The sequence below is a fragment of the Tachypleus tridentatus genome, chromosome 1 (genome assembly GCF_004210375.1).
Source record: "Tachypleus tridentatus isolate NWPU-2018 chromosome 1, ASM421037v1, whole genome shotgun sequence".
NCBI lineage: Eukaryota > Metazoa > Arthropoda > Merostomata > Xiphosura > Limulidae > Tachypleus > Tachypleus tridentatus.
In genome coordinates, this window is record NC_134825.1 from 42,950,717 (window position 1) to 42,971,056 (window position 20,340).

Below are 20,340 nucleotides of genomic sequence, written 5' to 3' on the forward strand. Positions count from 1 at the left end.
TGGAGAGTCCTGAGGAATAGTGCAAAAGGTAAACCAAGTTCTCTAAATTTATAAAACAGACCCACCCTGATTTATTCAACCCCAAAAAAATCTTGGACAGGCATGATCCCCTTATGCTTTACTCATGACAGTCCATGAGTGGCAGTCCCTCATATTACAGTAATACTACCCAGTCAGCCTCTAGGTGGTCTTATGTAACACTCCATTTCTACAGAGCCTCTTGCAACTTCTAAAAAGTATATGGAATTAGTGGTTGCTAGTGTGGAATTGGTTTGATAAAAGCATGCCTACCTGGGAAAATCTCGCCATAGAGTTGGATCCAGTGAAAAAAAGAGAGGTAAGGGACCCTGTTAAGTAAAGGAACAAAAGGGGTTAAAAAAATACCACTCATTATAATCTAGTTGATGTAGTCAAAATGGTCATAGGTGGTAGTTAAAAACATTCAGAGGAGAAAACTGCCAGATCATGCAAATAATGTAACTATAAAAGTGTCAGAAGAAATCCACATAACAGCCTGTATGATGTCCTTTAGTGTGCATTTCAACCTGGCAGCTAACAAATTTGATGCAATGAAACTCACAGAAATTTCCTTACCTGCAAAGAGAGCCCAGAATAAACAATATGGATCAATATTTGAACCCAGCTCATCAAGGTAAACAGAGATATCTTACAGTAAACAAAAGCATCCTAATGAATAAAACATCAGTGCCTACCCCTCAAAAGGAGATAGTATAAGCCATATACCACTTAAGGGTCCTAGACTGAGCATAAAAAGCAATCAGGAACCAACCAGCCTCAGATGTGAGTAATAGCAGGCAAATGAATTGGTGAGAATTTATCCCCTTCTCTTGCTGCCAGAGGCTTAGATAAGAAGTACCTATCTCAGTGTAGAAGGACACAGAGTGAAAGAGTCCTGTGCACATGCAGTGCAAACAACTTTGACCTACAACATCCACAGGCCAGTAACAACAATAGATAAACTTTAAGGATACAGTGATATATGGCACATAAGGCTAATGGTTTAAATGTATGTCAAGACAAAGCATGTAATATCACCTTAATATACTAGTAACTGAAAGGTCTTTTGGGGCAAAGGACATGAAAAGACTTAATAAGGCTGGATAGAACTGTGAACTCAAATAATTTCTTAACTTTTGAATATCAAAATGTAATTAATAAGGCTGTGTTATATAAGACAATTGTAGATGGTGTTTTGTCACAAAGCTAGGTCAAAAAATGAGTTACAGTTGGCATATTTGAGCAAAGTGAATTCTATTTCCTCATAAGACACTATTGTTGATAAGTATGCCATTGCCTTTGATAACTGCTACAGTGACTCTATGAAAATAGTGAGACAAATATATGGCAACTTTAGAAGCTAAACTCTGATGTTGCACAAAAGACCATATAACTTCAATGTGTGAAGCTTGAGCATCATCATGTCTGGGTGTATATAATCTTGTATCAGGGTTGCCTCAACATTGGTGGGCATTCATGAAGATACTGAAGAAGAGGAAACTATGATTGAGCCAACCAATCTGTGGCTTCCAACAGCACCTGACAAGGGGTGGATCAAAATATAGCCAGAACCCTGGATATCAGATAAATTGGAAGAAAGACATAGGGGATGCAATCCTTCCAGTCCTGACTGAATGCATCTGTTGCCAATGCCTAAGTGTGAGGTAGTGATAGCCAAAATGTCTATAGTTGAGAGTTCCAATGAGTGACAAATGTATCAAATATCAGTGTCCTGAACAAGGAGCAAATATGCCAGAAAACCTCTTGATGTAGCATTCATTCAGTCAGGGGAATCCAGTTATGTTGAGACAAATGATCTCCTACCAAACTCATCACCCCTGGAACATGGCAAGCTACGAGGCTAATATAAAGGAGTGAGTCCAATAAAGAAGATCCAATGTTTGAACACAAAGCTACCATGATCAAGTGTCCCCTTGATGGGAAATATAAGATACCACCATGGAACTTTCAAAGAAAAGCATGTTAATTTTTCTTTTAAAATTCTAGACATTGAGACATTTCCCTCTGACAAGTGACAAGATCTAAAATATTGATGTAGAAGGAAGATTTATTGCCTATCCATAAGTGCTGAAATTTCTGACTGGTGATGTATGCACCTCATCCCTGAACTAAGGCATCTGTGAAGAGATGGATCTCAGGATGAGGTGATAGTAGAGGAACATCAACTGCAGTACTGTTCTGATCTAATCTCTGCTGAAAATCTAAGATGTTGATCTTGAAGGATACTGGGTGATCCATTGGATCAATATTCATGTAGGGATCTCATGTGTGTCTGTTCCAAAGGAATAAGAAATTCAAAGTATGCCTACATCTCCAAAAACAGAAAAAGCTATCCACTCAGTGGGAGAAGGAGATGTGAGTAGGAGTTTGACTGCCCATTCAATAGCATTGAGCCAGGTGGGATTTGACTGATCTCAAATTAGATTCATGTTGATAAAGACACTCAGATGGATAATGTACTGAGTTGGCACAAGAATGTATTTCTTGGCTCTGATAATAAATCCTGCCTTGGTGGCTGCTAAAAGAAGAATCTGAGTAGATAGTGCCAAGAGTAATAAATCAAACACATAATAGTGTGTGCACAATACTAAAACATTATGGAGAAAAGAAAAGGCTCATATTATTTTGCAGAACATATATGGCAAAGATCCTAGTCCAAAGGGTTCAGCTTTGAATTGCAGTACCTGACCATTTTACACAAGATGTAAATAGCAGCAGGATGGCTTTACTAAGAAAATCAGGCAACACTGAACTTGGTCATCCACAACCTGATTAAAAATGCCAATTTTAGGTGAGGAGTGACTCTTTTATGAGCCTGGGAGGATCTACGGATTGGTTAAGAAGAGAAAAATCAGTGATCAGACACCAATCTCCCATCGTCTTGAGCACAACAAATAAACAGGAATAAAATCCCAAAAGAACTAGGTCAACTCTTTCTATTGCTCCCTGAATCAATAATTCATTTATAGTCATGGAATGAAGGTCCAAAATACAAGGTTCTAATGGAGGTAGAAACAATACAGATCAAGGGAATAATAGTGGTGGAGATGAAAACTGAATGACCAACTCCAATGCGAGCACCTGGAATACCCATGGATCTGTAATAAAAGAATTCCTTATGCCCAAAAAATGTTGTAACCATCCTCCAACAAACCTCCCTAGTAACAGTCTGCTAAAGTGAAGGAGCCTCTTTGATAAGAACAGAATTTATTCTGGGTTCCAATGAATCAAAAGGTTGAAGTCTTTGTACTTTCTTAGAGAAACCCAATCCTAAATACTTTATTGAGAAAAAGTGATAACATTATCTGAATAAGGTGTTTATATAAAGGACTAGGATAGAGGATGCACTAACACAGGTGAAGAGTGTTACAGGATAAATATTGCTAAGGGCAATTGAAGGGGTCTAGTAAAACTGAAGCATACAAGAAAAAAATAGATCAGTGCTTAGATTGGTGAAGGAAGAAACCCTAGAAGTTGAGTAATAATTATAAAGGCATAAGTTTGTTTTAGAATTATATTGCTTTGCTGACTTTTTGTTACTTAATATTAATGTCACTGATGGACCAGATGCTTTCATTTCTCCTGCCTACTTTGATGGAATAATTAAGTATAATTGACATGAAATTATTATAGGCAGGAATAAAGGATCTAATACCACATGTATTTTAGAATCCAGAAAATAATATTTTCAAGCATTTCATTTTCTTGAAACTGTACCACATAAATGAAATGGGTTTCACCTGCTTGTCAAAATATCTCCATGCATCATGTCTTCCACAGAAATTGGACTTATTAACATCTCTGTCACTTGAAACAAAAGGAACACTCTTGACAAATCCAAAATGCTGCTTTTTGTGATGGCTGGGCTCATAAATCTGTTGTAATATGAATAAATACAGACATATTAAGCATTAACACATAAAATATGTATTTGATATATTATGATGTTAAACAAATCGGTATCATAATTTTCTCATTCTGTAGACTCACATCATAAATGTACAGATAGTATTTTGCTCTTTAAGCATGTATGTATTATGAACAGGAAGGCAATAAACACACATTCTCTTCTTTGAGGTCACTCTTCATCTCACCAATAAAATAATCAACCAAACATATCAAAGCCAAATTAAATGTATAAATGATATCAAAGCCTAATTAAATGTATAAATTTTGCCCAAGGCCTTCACATTCATATATCTGTCTAACAAGTTTAAAATAATTAAAAATAACTCTATACAGTATCTAAAGGATCAGAAAAATCACCCCATGAATCTATAACTGTAACCAAAAATTTTTATCACATACAAAAGAGTTCATTTGGTTCCACTACTATTATCTCTTATTAATTTTGCTTTTACATCAGGCCTTTCTTCTCCACTTTTGAAATAGACTCCTAAAAGGATGTTTTCTAAAACCTTCAATAATGTTAACATTGGAATCCACTAATACATAAAAATATCTTATAACAAGTTCTGGAAATCTGAGCATAAACTTCATCACAGGTTAAATTTCTAAGATCAAGGATCATTGTAATAGTTCATTTTTGTGTTCTATTGATAACTTTATTGTATTATGAAACCAAACCTATACACTGTACTCAGATGAGGTGTTATCTTATACAAGGTTACAATAACCACTTGGAACCATATTTTAAAATTCATACAAAAATAGAATTCTGAAACCTATTTGATTTTTTCTATCTACCAGCCACTAAACTGAATGTCTTATATTTTACCAACAATAACATCTATATCCTTCTCTTTTCCACATCACAAGTGCATATAATCATTTATATACACAATAAGTCCCTAAGCAGATCCTTAAAATAAAGAAAAAATTAAAACAGACTTCCAAAGGAAACCATTGGTTACATTTCTAAAATAGAGAGAATATATAATTTTAAAAATAAATTTCCTGACTTTTTCTAAGTTTCCTTGATCAGTCATTATACTCAGAAATCATCGCACTAAATACTTTAAATTAATTATTCAGCTTATATACTAGACACAGTAATTAGCCAATGCCATTTTGTTACTGATTACTGGGTAAGGAAAATAATACATTAAAACATTCCTTGATATTAAACATTCTTTCCCTGACTGTACACATCTTGGAACACCCCCTTTTGTTTTTATAAGGGCAATTTTCTATCTACTTCTTAAATTTATTTAATTAACCTGTAAAGCTTTCTGAAACAAAAGATACTCATCATAGGTTCCACATATAAAATAAAATAAAAACTTGTTATGGGTAAATACACAAGTGCCAACTTTAAGATTTTTTTTTTTGGGGAGAGGCATCCTTAACCTTCTTCAACCATATCATAAATTAAAAATGAATATCTATATCTATGTGAACAAATGTCAATACACTTATAATTCACACCATAACTTGTTTCTCAAAATATTATTGACATATCCAAATGAAAAAGGTCAGTACAATTATAATCTACACCACCATTCTTGTTATATTGACAAATATGCAAAACCTATTAAAAATAACTTCATATAGAACAACACACAGACATAAAAAAACAAAGCATTTATATTATATCATGTCAATCCTGTGAGAAAACTTATGTAGGTGAAACCACAATAAGTGTACACAAGATTCTTAGCTTAACAAAAGAAAAGTCTTTAAATAGAGTAACACACACACAATGCCATTTTCCTCCATAAGAGAGAATCTGACTATCAAGTTGATTGGAAAACAATGGGAATTTTATACAAAATACATAATATATATTTTAAAAAGTTGCTTAATTTCAGCAACTCTGTAAGTTGCTTAAGCAGCTTCATGACTTTTTGTCTCTGATGCAAATCATCATGTGTCACTTGGTACCTAACAGCAGCATGAATATGCATATGGCTCCCTCTACACTCTCCTACCTAACCCTCTCTTCAAAGTGTAACAGAAGGTAAATACCTATTGGAAGTACGTTTTCAGCAAAGGAAAATTATAACTTCCAGTTCTTTGATATGGAAGAGGGACTGGTACAAAAGAGAAACATAGATAGCCATGAAAGTTTCCAAAGGATATCTCTTATCATGAGAAAAAAAGTGGGGGCAACACACCACTTCTGAAATACTCTTTGGCCTTGTGTATAATTCATAAAACACAAGGGCAGAAAACATGTGGCTAAAGTGGTGGAGCTTACATGGCAGGTAAACATCTTCTGGTACCACCTCTATGAGAAACTGACATCTCGTGAGGGTAAGATGAGGAACATGCCTACTTCACTTCAAACCCAGAAACTGGGGATTACAATCTACACCAATTCCAAAATGTTTCTACTCATGTGAAGACTTATGCAGACCTATTCACTCTAGTACAAAACCTCTTCTCCAGGTAACCAATATCCTGTGAGAACAAGATAAGGATCTATTCCACATGTGCAAATGTAATATGGATGCAACTAGTGTAAAAAATGTAAGGATTAGTTCACTCAGTCCTAAACCTCCTTTACAAGGAATTGGCATCATAAAAGGGTAAAATGAGCACACTAAATCTGTACATGTAACACCAGTGAGGGCCACATATTTTTGTGCTTTATTTTACACTGCTTTACTCTCAACTGAAAAGTTATAGTCATCTCTGTGGAACCCATCCATGAGAGAGCCTCCATGGTTCACACTCCAGTAACTTGAAACTGGAAAGTGGCAAGGACTCCTGTACTCAAGTTGAAGAAGAGAAGAAATAGCACACTGGGGAGTCTGAAGGACCTTGTTACTAGAGACAGTACAATGGGTGACCATGAAACTCCCTTTTGAAAACCAGACCATACCACCCATAGATTAGAGGAGTAAAACAGACAGAAATAACTACCCATTCTTATCATGCCTTGAGTGAAGAACTCAGTGTGTTATGAAGCAATTATTGTGAGATTATTCTCCAACAAAAAGATGCTGCAGCAACTATATAAGACCAATGATCTCTGCAGGTAAAGAGGAGAGGGAATACCCTTGAAGGAAAGGGGAAGTGAATAGCACAATACAAGAGATGCAAACAGAGGTAAAGTAATGGAATAGAGTACAACATGAATATACAATTCAGAATTACTGAAATACAGAGGCAGCCAATGCATTCAAAAAAGTAAAATAAGAGCTAAGAACAGGAAAAGGAAAGATGATGTGGTAACAAATAACAAATGGAATGAGGAATAAGAAACAACACCCAACATAAGATTCAAATCATTCTGTCAGGAACAGGACAGTAACCAGGTGTGAAGATGAAGGACAGTAAAGTTGGGATGTAGATTCCTTGGAATTGATCAAAGAAGGAATAATGGAAGAGGTAGCAGAGGAATAAGTGAAACTGAAACAAGAAAAAGACCAGAGTTAAGCAGGCTAGGAAGGAACAATCTAAAGAACAATAATTGAATGTCAAGTAGAAGGGAGATGAATGAACAAAGCAGAAGTCTGAAGGCATCCTATGTACGTACAATATCAAATTAATCTGACCATCGTGAGCCCAAAATATCCAAAAGGAAAAACATGGGGATCCTGACTAGGTGCATCCATGAAAATATGAGCCACAACTATAAGTGATCAGATTGAAACATGACCAATTAATTTGAGGGAGCAAAAAAAGACCCTGGCATGGCCAGGAATCCTAAAGGGAAAGAAAGGAGCAGGCATGCTGGACCTGGGAGGAAAAAGAAAAGGATAAAGAAACCATATGACAAAAGACCAAAACTCAATGAAATATATAATGGTTCCAGTGATAAACAAAGTCAACAGATGAGATCCCACCTGACAGCCTCCAGAACCGATATTGGTGTGCTTTACATCTTTGAGAAAATTGATTAACTTTGGCACAGCAGGAAAAAGGAAAAGTAATGACAGAAAACTGGTTGACAAAAAGAGGTTGCATACATGGTGCAGACTTGGACAAACATGTCACCAGAGAAGAAAGAATGGAAAATTGTTGGACTGAATACACACTAGATGCCAGGACTTTGAAAAAATAATAAATATGTCATGTAAAAAAACAAGACCACATGTGGAGTCCATAGAAAAGGAGTCTGAAAATATGGTCCATGAAATAAGATCTCATGGCCAAAAATATCTCGTTAACAAAGAAACTGTGGTTATAAGGTCAAAGCTAAAGACAACAGGAGGGCAAACAGAAAAGTAAAGATGGAGAAGAATCCTGCAGGAAATCCTTCTGGGATATATAAATGAATGAGAGAAACTGCAATAATCAGAGTTAGATATTAAAGATGGGAATGCAGTGCCCCAGTGAGCCATACAGGAGTTCTGGAATATGTTCCACAAACCAGTAAAATGAATGCAATATATGTAAAGTCCATTAAAGATAGTTTAACCATTGAGGGGCAGCAGACTGATCTGAAGACCATGGAGGACAAGGAAAACTAATGTAGTCTCCAAAAAGGAGGCAAAACATAAAGCATAAACCCAAAAATTAGGAAAAAGTGTGTGTGATGTGTATATATATATATATATTGTAAAGGGAAGAAGGCATAACTAACAAAAAAGGGGTAGGATGAGAGTCATAAAATTAAACAGCACTTGACAAACATCCCTACATTATAGACATGGTCAACAGAAACCAACATAGATTGAACAGAATCCATAGGTAGTGTGCTAGAAAGCACATCATACATGGTGCTAAGAGCATTGTTAACTGTGCAAGGTACAAAAGGCACAGATAAAAATCAAAGGTTTTACTTTTAAGTCTTCATTACCTAAGCTGTATATAACAAATGATTGGACACAGATTATTTACTTTCTTTGAAATACAATATTTTTCTAAACAATATGTTTCTTTTAAATTCTTAATATCCAAGTGTAAGCCTACATTATAAACACTTCAATAACTAAGGTTATTCCTATTAAGTTTCTCAAACCCACCGGGGTTAAAAACAAACGTATCTAGTGTTATTACTGGCAATTAATTAACTTTAACCTACTCAATCTTAGAGCAAAAATATCATCTTTGCTTCTTATAATACATTTACGTTATGATTGGAAACCTTTGCTAAATGATGTGCAATGTAAATTGTACTTGAAAGAGAAAGTATGAATGATGACTTAGTGCATCATAATTTGTACTGATTAATTTTAAATTTAATGTTTAAGCAATATGCTTCCTAATCAATTAAATAAGACATGGCATGATGTTCTTATGTCACTTCTTTTAACTGTTCATGAACTAGTATTGAGTTACAGCCCAGCTGATTTGCCCTCTGTTTAAAAGCGTCATTCACAAAATATTGATATTTTCTTTAATCTTTCATTAGCACATGTTATTGAATGTTGTTAATATTATTGTTAAGACAATCTTTATTTAAATTAAAACAAGAATACAAACTTAAGTATAGAGTAAGAAAATAACGAATTAACTTTTATTTTACCCCTGCCATGGCTTCCCTTTCAAATTCGTTATGAAGCATTCCGTCTTTCTTTTAGTATACTAATATCTTCATAGTAAATTTGTAATCACAATTATTCATTGAGCCAACACTTAAAGAAATATATACAAGTAATCTCCATGGTTACTAAAAACTCAAACTATTGCCCTCTACAATCAAAGGATCAATTTTATTAGCATTTTGAATTATTATTGTCTTATGACAAAAAACATTAAAATTTTGTTTGTATTCTTGGGAAGATATTAATATACATTATAGACTGGTCTGCCGACGGGGAAGGGGATGGCAACCACCCAGGATTCCGGGTGAATGAAACTTAGTTATGCGGTAACGTCCGCAAAGCACTTTTAGGCTATATCTTCATTTAATCATAAAAATAATAGTTTTTGGCTCTTCTTTGCATATAGATGCTTGATACTGTAAGAGTAATTGAAATAATAATTTTATTACTGATTAAAGTTGTTACTATATATATTTAATAAATATTCGTTGTTACTTTGTTAAAGTTTCAACGCTTATACTGTGATCTAAAAATTATTGCTACTATGATTGTGCCTTGCTTATGAACTTTTTGTTGTCTAATTTAACATATTCTTTTTAACAATTCTTAAAGATGTCAGAAAAGAGAGTGAAAAGGGACCCGGCGAAAATATTTGCCCCTGGTCCTGTGCTGACTCTCGACATTCCTGACCATAAAGTAAATCATTTTCCATTATTTATGTTTTAATAAACCATTTCAAGAAAATCAATAGTATAGGCATAAATATAATTAGGTAATGAATAACAAAAGTATTCTAGTGACTATAAGCAAATAAATACTTGCAGTTTCTCTTCCCAAAACATAGTACCCTTGAGATTCTAGGGTATGTCTAAAGGCTTATAACGCAATAAAAAAAAATCACGTTTCGATATGACTGTTTCTTTAGAAAATAAAGCTAACACCCATATTAAAAGTAACAAAAAGAAATAAGTAATGTTCTATGGAATAAAATCTTAAAGTTTAAGTTTATTCTGTAACTTAAAGACTAATGCATCTTAGTAAACTTGGTATTCATTTTAATAGCCGTTGTTATTCTGTCTTCTCATTTTTGTGGATTTCGGTTCCAGTGGCGGCACCAAGGAAGGAGGGATTGGGGTGGCTTGAGGCAAGTCCCCCTCAGCCTCCCCAACCAATATTGTTACCTACATATATTCATAAAATATGGAAAACACTTACTCTTTTACATATACGCATATTTTCATAAACAGATTATTTCTAATTTGTAATAATGAATTATTAATCAGAGTACGAGTTTCCAATTAAAACTCCATTGAAAACGCAGTTCAAAATAGCACACCTTTCTGAAATGTACCTTGGTATTTACATTATTATAATTTACCATCTATACTTCATATTGATGGCATTTGGGAAGCCCCTCCACAGTTTACTTGACCCCCCCCTTCCCCAACGAAAATATCCTGGCGCCGCCACTGTTCGATTCAATTTAAACTTCAGTTTTTGACGAATGGAAATTTATCAAAGTATTAAGGTATAACTTTGTATATTAATACAAAATGAACATATTCAAAAATCAAGGTTTTGTTGTTTCTTAACATCAAGTTATATTCTATTAAAGCCCATTGAATGACGTGAGCCATACGTCATTCCCGCGTAACATTAACTGAGAACATATTTGCGTTATGAAATGCGAATGGAAAACTCTGGAAATTGTAAATTTCATGAAGTATTTGTTGCAATGTATACATAGCTAAAAACATAATAATTTGCTTGTGCCTGTTCTTTCCATTTTCTTAGTTATTTTTTTTTCTAATATGTTAGACAGAGTTCACATAAAAGTTTCAAGTTTTCGGAGATGATATGATAGCAGTCATAACGTAATGTATGTCATCATGTTTACATCTCGAAAAGCCCCCCACAGGTACAGCAGTATGTCTGCAAACTTACAACGCTAGAAATTGATGGTGGGCAGAGCACAGATAGCCCACTGTGTACCTTTGTGCTTAATTATAAACAAACATGTAGTAAAATATTTCCTTTCATAAGATAGACGCAAGAACATGGGATAAATGCATTATAAAATGTTATTTATAAAGTAATTTGTGGAATATGCAATGAATTTTTCACTGAAAAAACATTTTGTGCATAACACGACAGACTTTAAAACTAACTGATAGTTAGGTCTACCAGTTTTTCAAATTATTTTTAAAATGAATTGGTAATTAGCACAGTACAAAATTCAAAATCATTCTAGCTGATCCTTTACAAAAGTTTTAACTGGTCTTCTATGGATTCCATTTGGTCTTTTTCAGGTTAACTCGTTCACTTCCACAATGCGTATAGATATGCATGTGTGTGTGTTAATTCAATTTTATCAAATCCAGGTTTAACTTTTTCTTCAAGAAAGACAGAATTGTAAATGTGTAACATTAAGCAAAACTCTTTGATTAAAAACATCGGTTTTTGATTACAAATCGCTCTTAGAAGGTACATCATCTTTATCTTAATCCCGATAAACAAAAAAGCAACGTGGTTTGAAATTACTATTTTAATACCAATCGGATTGCAAAATATTTTTCCATTAATATGTTAATGTTTTCACTCTTCGTTTGGTTTGTTTTGAATTTCATGCAAAGTTACACAAGTGCTATCTGCGCTAGCCGTCCTTAATTTAGCAGTGTAAGAATGAAGAGGAGGAAGCTAGTCATCACCACCCACCGCTAACTCTTGGGCTACACTTTTACGAAAAAATAGTGGGATTGACCGCACATTATAACGCCCTCATGGCTGAAAGGGCGAGCATGTTTGGTATGATGGAGATTCTAATTCGAGACCCTTTGATTACGAGTCGAGTGCTTTAGCCACTAGGCCACACTCTTCGTTTGCCTCGACCTCAACATTTGTATATTCCAGGAACTTATTTTTCATTCAAGACTTCATAGGGAATTCTCATTATGCTTATCAATAGATCAGAGATCTTCAAAAAGCCTGATATTTCATTTGAGACATTAAAGATATTTTTGTGAGACAAAACATACGTCAAGGTAAAATGGCAAAAATGCTTAAAGTTCTAATCAACGCAACAGAATGACTAAATTATTATTTCTTATTCTAATCGGCTCACGGACCTTCTAGTTGGCCAAAATTGACTAAATGACACGAATTTCGGACCTTAATGATAAGCCTATCTTATCCCACTCAAAGAATATATATTTCAGTCATAGGTTTCGGCTGCAATCTACTTTATTACCCCATACTAATTTGCACAAATTTGATAAATAATGCACGACTTGCACATGTCACACGAACTTCCCGATCTTCGCTTGGTAAAACAACCAAGTAAAACAACCTCAACTATAAGAAGTGCGTTTCACAATGTTTAAAACATATATTCGTTTTAACTAATGATTAGAGTGCTGGATTGTGAATCTAAGACTCTATGATTCGCATCTAATGAAAGAAAAATTGCACTTAGCACCTTGATAGGAGAGCTGTTGACGAGCTGCCTTCCCTGTAGTTGAGCGGTCCCTAATAGTTGGTCCACAGGCTACACCAGACTTTCAAGAGCCTAATTCGTTTCCCATGCTGTGATCAGATATTGCAATATTAATTATTAGGAGTAAGCAAACTGTATTCAGGTAATGGGGGAATGGTGTATTCCCTAATGATCTTAGACCTGATCCTGGGCTTTATGGTCATCATGTGAAATAATCTAGTGTGGAAATAAATGTGAGCTACTCCTCTATTCTATCAGTTCAAATTTAGGAACGGCCAGCTCCTGCAGGTCTGGAATGACCTAGTGATTAGGGCGTTTGACTCGCAATTTGTGGGTTGCAGGTTCGAATCTTCATCACCGAATACACATTGTTGTTATGGCCAGCCATTCATGTGTAAAAACTCCTGGATGGTACAAAATATCTGAGTGATGGATTTCAAATCAAAATGTATTTATTTGTATTTTTCATAACAAAGCCATACTAGGCTATCTGTTGTGTCCTCAGCGGATTTTAACATTGAAAGTTCGTAAACTTACCTCTGTCCTTTCGGAGAACATTTAGATTAGATGAAGGTCGAATGACAGAGAAGAAGCGGAGAAAGGTTCTTGTGTAAGGATATATTTGTCCTTATATAAATGTACAAATATTCAAAATAAACAAACAATATTTCATATGAAATAGCTTGTCATCAAAAGAAAGTTTCTGGAAAATATCCTTTAAATATATGCATTGGTTTTCAACAAAGGTGTATATACAATGGATCTAAAATACATCATATTTGTAGACTTTTTACAAGATTAAACATTCTCACACGTTACACATGAAATTAACGAAATTGCTTTGTGTTAATAGCATAAAATACTAGGATTAAGAGACAAAATAATTAAAACCTAACAACTTTATTTCAACTAAATGTTCGTGATATTCAAAATTAAAAATTGAAGTAATAAAATGGCGTTACTGTTATTCAAAAACAAAAGTCAATTTTCCAAAACAAACACTTGGTAATTTTGTATGGATTCGAATGTTTATTGTTAGAAACAAATTTCAATTAGCTAAGGTTCCAAAATATGGGAAGATCAAATTTAGAATGGGTTGAACAACAACAACAAATGACACACCAAAATACTGCCAAACATTTTTTTCCATTATGTAACTTTAAAATAATATGAATTGCGTATTGCCTCTAACACATAACTTCAATAGTTTTGTTTGGCTTTACTTAAACAACGTCTCATTATGAAATGCTTTGTTAAAAATAACAGGTCTTGTTTAATTAATTGTGGCCATTCAGATTCTTATGGATACCACACAATGCAATATATATCTATATGAAAATATTATTAAGAAACAAAAATATTCGAAATAGTACGAATAAATGGTATTTAACCCGCATAAACATAATGTGCAGATCTTTTCGTGTTAGCTCAAATTGTAATTTGTATTGCGAAACGTGCTTAGCTACAATTTTTATCGTAAACTGTAAAACGCTTTTAAATTAGCTCTAATGTGCGTAATTTTATGAAATATAATTTTTAAATACAAATTTGATTTATGGGGTGAAACTGCTTAGGTTCCAACTCAGTTAACAGCATATCTACTGTTTAGACATGAAAGAAACGGGGCTTCCAAAATAGTGAAAAGGTGTCGATCCCCATTCCTTTTCTTTAATAGGTCGTAAAACCACACATGTTGGTGTCACGTTGCATTGTTTGCTGATAGATTTCTGTGAGAAACACTTATGGTACAGGTGTTGAAAGATCAAGAATATGTCTTCGACGAACTCAAAGAGTGCCACCAGAGAGACTCCAAGCCATATGCCAACGTATCCACCGATGTAACTAAAGAGTTCAATGTCCTACATAATCAAGGGAGGAAAAAAATCGTTTACTGTAAGTATACTTATTTAAATAATTAAACACAAAATTAAACTATAAGTCACATGTTAATCATTTTACCGTTTCAAAAATGTAAGTAATAATATCGAAATACTCCAAGAAAACGTATTCTTAGAAAGATTATAAAAGATGGCAAAAAGAATTATCTTCTGAGCCTGCTCTTGAAATAAGTAAAATAAATCTATCAAAACAAAGAAGTAATAACAAAACCTTTTATCTAAGTAACTAGCGCAAAGTTATTTGTTTAGTTAAGCTTTCAAAAATTTATTTACTGGGAGCCGTATGGAAAACAAATTAAACTTTTACTAAATGAGTTAGAACTCTTAAAAGTTAGCATGAATCAGTGGAAAAAAGAAATTGCGCAAACCCTACCTTTATTTGCTTGAGGAAAAAGAAAAACAAGATAAAGTAATATAAGTGAAATTTATTTAAAGGGCTAAAAGTAGAATTGCAGTAGAGTTTATGGTCAAGATAACTGTTTCTTTTCCAGAGGATATAACTTTTTTGCTTAATTCTAAACAAAATAACTTAATTTGCAGAATATATCCATAAATTGAATCCTCACTAATATTTACTTCTTAAAGAAAAAGTAAAATGTTATTGTAAAAAATATTTATTTATTTGTTGAATTTCGTGTAAAACTCAGTATTTAAGGGCTATGTGCGCTAACTGTCCTTAAATTTGAAGTGATATATTTAAGGGACGACAGTCATCACCATCTATTAATAACTCTATGGCTACTCTTTTACCATATGTAAGAAAATAAATAAACGCTTTTTTATACGGAGAGTTTGTTACTCGTTGATTGTTATATTTATACGACTCTTTCATTTAAATTTAATACGAGAGTTATTGTTCAGTTATGAAGTGCGAGTGTTTAATTTAGTAATTTTAGGATTGATAACTTATTGCAGTTTTATTTATGTAAGTACAAATCGTGCATTATGTAGTTTATTAGTCGGTCGGTGATTGTTATTGTTGCATTATTTATTAGAACCTCCTTAGTTCTTCTCGTTGTTTCATTGAGTATTGTAACATCATAAAGTATCATAGTGTGTAGACTGTTCTAGGCCTAATTAGGGCAATATTTAATAAATTAATATACATATGTATATTACAGGCGACCAAATAAGTACAAGGAAGTAGGTCAGTGAAAGTGAAAGTAAATGTGAAGCTAGACGACGTGTGAGTTTAGCTGTAATGGGAGACTTCTGAAATGAGCTTCACATCTTATATTGCAAAAACAGAGAAAGGGGGAGTAATTTGTCTTGTCAAAGAGTGTTCTAAAGAAATTGAACCCGCCTGTGTGAACCGTACTTAACAGAAAGGAAACAATTGTTTAAAGTTCTGGATACAACTGTGGTGACCAGCAGTTACACTGATAATTTCAAAATGAACTTCATAGGCTTTTATTATAACAACAGAATAGATGAGAATAAATTGTCTTGTCAGAATAGAGACAATGATTTAAAGCTATAGATATAACTATGATAACTAATAGTATAATGAATTTTTGTACATACGTTTGACTTGTTTTGAATATATAATTTTAAAATAATTGGATTATGTGCTGTTCGTCTATTGTTGAAATTTATCGCCAGCGAGTTCCAGACATCTACTGTAAAGAATTCATCTCCCTATAAAACTGACACTGACCTTTGTTAAGATCTTAGAATAATTTAGAGACGCCCAGTTTAAACACTTGTAGCAATACATTTTATTCATTTAACGTTTTGAAACTTCCATGTTATTTCTTGCGTGTTAGCAAATCATTTGTCATAAAACTGATGTAAATTTTCTAGCAATAAATGCAGATAAATTTATAAAGAAGACTTGATGTTTTCGTTAATGATATGCGATATTTTATATCTGAAGAAATATACTGTAGACTATCTTTCGTTGATGTTTAACTTGAATTTGTTTCTTTTATGCTTACTACGTAAATACTCCAAAAAATAAAGTACATGATCTACAGCTTTAAAAATAGTGTCCTCCACATATAATCTAATAATATAACGGTTTAATAGACTAGGAACAATCCTCCAGACACTGGTTTTCATGCAACAAAAATATTAGCTAACAAAGTGACCAATTTGAAATCTATAATTACGTCATCAATATTATTATAAAGATTATTACTCAGCAAAAAAATGCAATTATTTCGTTGCAAAAATCACAAACTTTATAAAAAACTGGATTTGGAATGCATACCTTGATTTAACTATCATTAAAATCTAAGTACGCACAAAACTGATTTGTTTCTTGCAACGGAATGTTGATATTCAAGTACTCAATGTTCATTAGCACATGACCAGGTGGTTAGGGCGCTCGAATCGCAATCTATGAATCACGGTTTCGAATCCCCGTCACACCAAACATGCTCACCCTTTCAGCCGTGAGGGCATTATAATGTGCGGTCAATCACACTATTCGTTGGCAAACGAGTATCCCAAGTGTTGGCGGTGGGTGGTGTTGACTAACTGATCTAGTTTTTCATTGTCAAATTAGAAACAGCTAGTTCAGATAGCCCGTGTGTAGTTTTATGCGATATTCAAATTAAATCAAATTATGACACAAAACACAACGTGTATGTATCTCGTTATTTTAAATTAATACTGGATTAAACACCATTCGCTTAAAATAACTGAAAACAAAATTATTTATTAAGTCCATGGTTGAATGCTGACATTTGACTGTGAATTTTCCAGTAACAACGTCACAGAAAATATTATATTATATGTTAGCTATTATACGCTTTATGATAACACGTGTACTGAAATAATTAAACTTGACGATAATATTGGCCCGGTATGGCCAAGTATGTTAAGGTGTTCGACTCGTAATCCGAGGGTCGTGTGTTCGAATCCCGGTCGAACCAAACATGTTCGCCCTTTCAGCCGTGGGGGCGTTATAATGTTATGGTCAATCCTACTATTCGTTGGTAAAAGAGTAGCCCAAAAGTTGGCGGTGGGTGGTGATGACTAGCCGCCTTCCCTCTAGTCTTACACTGCTAAATTAGGGACGGCTAGCGCAGATAGCCCTCGAGTAGCTTTGCGCGAAATTCAAACAAAAACAACAAGACTATAATATTTTGTTATGAGAGAACCAGTACAACGTATGTTAATGATAATAGTAATAGCCTAACAACTTGATGTGTGTTTTTCTAGTATTTAACGCAACTTTCATTAAGTGCATTTTTGAACTAGGAGCTAAGCCTATTAAACTATTTTGATATTTAGGTTTTGATGTTCAAAAAAATCCTAGAAATCCACTAAAAATACCTACCGCATATTTGGGCCGATGACTGTAAATTACTTTTTCTGTTGTGCTAAAAAGGATCTGAATTCGAACAAAGTTTTGTCTAGAAAATAAAAAGAACATAGTAAAATATTTTCAATTTGCCTTAAGGATATTGTTTCTTATAAAAAATAAACATGTAAGTAAAGTCCTCTGTAATAAGGAACTACATTAGGCCAATTGTATGACACATTATGTTTGAAAGTTGTGATAACAGAATTGTTTACTTGTGTGGGACAGAAGTAGGAGCCTTGAACTTCATGTGTTATATACTTTATTTTTGGTAATCGTTCATTTCACTGTATCTGTGTATTAGAAGTCAGGACAATTAAGGAATCGTTATGAAGCAAGCTATAGCGCTGCCTATGTAGGGATAGCTGGGAGTGTTCATCGAAACGGTATTTTAAATATCTCCTCAATTGGTCATCAGAACTTCACAATACTGTAAAGAGTTTCCTTTTATAACAATATCTATGTAAATGACTGAGTCACAAATTTTGACAATGTCTGTAAATATCATAGTAAATATAAATATTTTGAGACCGTTTGACAGGGTAGTGGAACTTTTTATTATAAATGTACGACGTTCCGACAAAATTTTGTTATCCTCAGGTACAAGTAGTTTACAGAAATACATGAATGTATATATGCAGTATAGAACGAAGAGATCACATAACCGGATATTTCTTTACAGCCAAATAAATGTGTCTTCGTACCCTAAATTGTTGAAAGGTGGGACTGTCTTCTTCAATTAAGAAAGCTTATTTTATTTTGCGTTTATTGAGGTTAGGTACTATGTTTAACCTTACATTGTTTTTTTATGGATAAACTGTGTTTTTGAGTTGTAATAGTGATAAACATGGAAGGTTTTTTTATTATGTTCTGTGATTATGATTTCTCAATTTTCTACAAGTTTCTCTAATGTAAAATTGTGGATAGCCTGTTGCATGTTATTTTATATATGACGTTGGAATTGTGTAATTCTATGTATTTTTTTATTTAATAATAATTTTCGCTTAGTGCCGGGTTTGGGAAAAATTCTGCACCCCCAGTTGCACAGCAGTATGTCTGCGGACTCACTCCACCAAAAATCCGGTTTGGATACCCATGGTGGGCAGAGCACAGATAGTCTATTGTGCAGCTTTCTGCTTAATTCTAAACAAACCACAAAAATGGAGAAATCTGACGTTAACAGGCAGTTTATGTTTGATGGCAAGTTGTTTTCCAAGTATTGATTATTTTTGAGTTGATGTCAGGTATGGGTGGTAAACTGTAGTGTTGTTTCGTGTATTAATATCAATTTTGTTTGTAAGTTGAGTTTGAGGATTTTGTTCTGGTGATTGTGTGTAAATGTTTTGGCAATATTTTGTTGTAATTTGTTGGTTGGAATGAAGGAATGTTTTATATGGTTCATTTCTTCATCTACATAGTAGTTGAGAAAAATCTTGAAGCTCTTTGTATGAGGTTTTTAGTATATTAAGCATACTACACTGTATGCCTTTGCTATTACGTGGGGATGATGCATTTTTTTGCTTTGTTTCTATAGAATTAATATTAGTCATCCCTATATTTACTTCCTTTTTTGAATTTTTTTTACTTATTTGTAATCGAAGTGAATCGAACATGTAATGAAACTTTAGAAAATTAGCTGTTAATTGAAAACTAAACAAAGATTTCGACTCTAATATTCAAGGGCTGTTCGTTTTGTAGTACTTTACCCCCTTCCCCTCGGTAGACTCAGCAGATAGCCCGATGTGGCTTTGCAATAAAATAACACATACTCGAAGAAAAAACTTACCCCTGTCTGTCAATCGCTGGTTTACTGTACCTTATTAGCTTGGCCATAAATAATTTGAGGGTCACCGCTAGTATTCCAAACTGTTTTAATTATCTAACAATAGGTGAAAATTATTTGACAAGAGGTGAAAGTTCAAGATTGAACTTACCTCGCTTCTTCAACGTTAGATACGTTAAGCTGTTTCACCATCTATAAAACGAAAACAATACTTTCGTATTCAGAAACACACGTACATTTATGGTAATGTACTTATTCGTTGTAATTTCTAATCGTATGAAGGTAATTACTAAATTATATTGAAACCTGCTGTTTTTTCCTGTCAATATGCAAGTCGTTGTATTTAAACTTCTGTATGTTATTCTTCTTTTCTTTCTGTTTCTAGAACATCTGACGAAAAAACAACTGATTAACTGACG

At 33.7% G+C, this 20,340-nt stretch overlaps 2 protein-coding genes across 4 annotated transcripts in view; both read right to left on the reverse strand.

Annotated features, from left to right (window-relative positions):
• Window positions 1–9,564, reverse strand: part of LOC143247095 (EF-hand domain-containing family member C2-like) — a 53,682-nt gene extending 44,118 nt beyond the window's left edge. For all 3 annotated transcript variants that reach the window (XR_013026373.1, XM_076494565.1, XM_076494555.1), the window contains exons 1-2: window positions 9,419–9,564; window positions 3,780–3,914 (exon numbers count right to left, since the gene is read on the reverse strand). Coding sequence is in view for 2 of the 3 variants with exons in the window: in XM_076494565.1 (XP_076350680.1) it covers window positions 3,780–3,914; window positions 9,419–9,457 (174 nt within the window). In the remaining variant the exon portion in view is untranslated. The remainder of the gene's footprint in view (window positions 1–3,779; window positions 3,915–9,418) is intronic.
• Window positions 9,565–10,492: 928 nt separating this feature from the next.
• LOC143232384 (bile acid-sensitive ion channel-like) overlaps window positions 10,493–20,340 on the reverse strand; it is a 31,333-nt gene continuing 21,485 nt past the window's right edge. The window contains exons 9-11 of the mRNA XM_076467746.1: window positions 20,073–20,113; window positions 18,115–18,190; window positions 10,493–10,618 (exon numbers count right to left, since the gene is read on the reverse strand). Coding sequence (XP_076323861.1) covers window positions 10,493–10,618; window positions 18,115–18,190; window positions 20,073–20,113 — 243 coding nt within the window. The remainder of the gene's footprint in view (window positions 10,619–18,114; window positions 18,191–20,072; window positions 20,114–20,340) is intronic.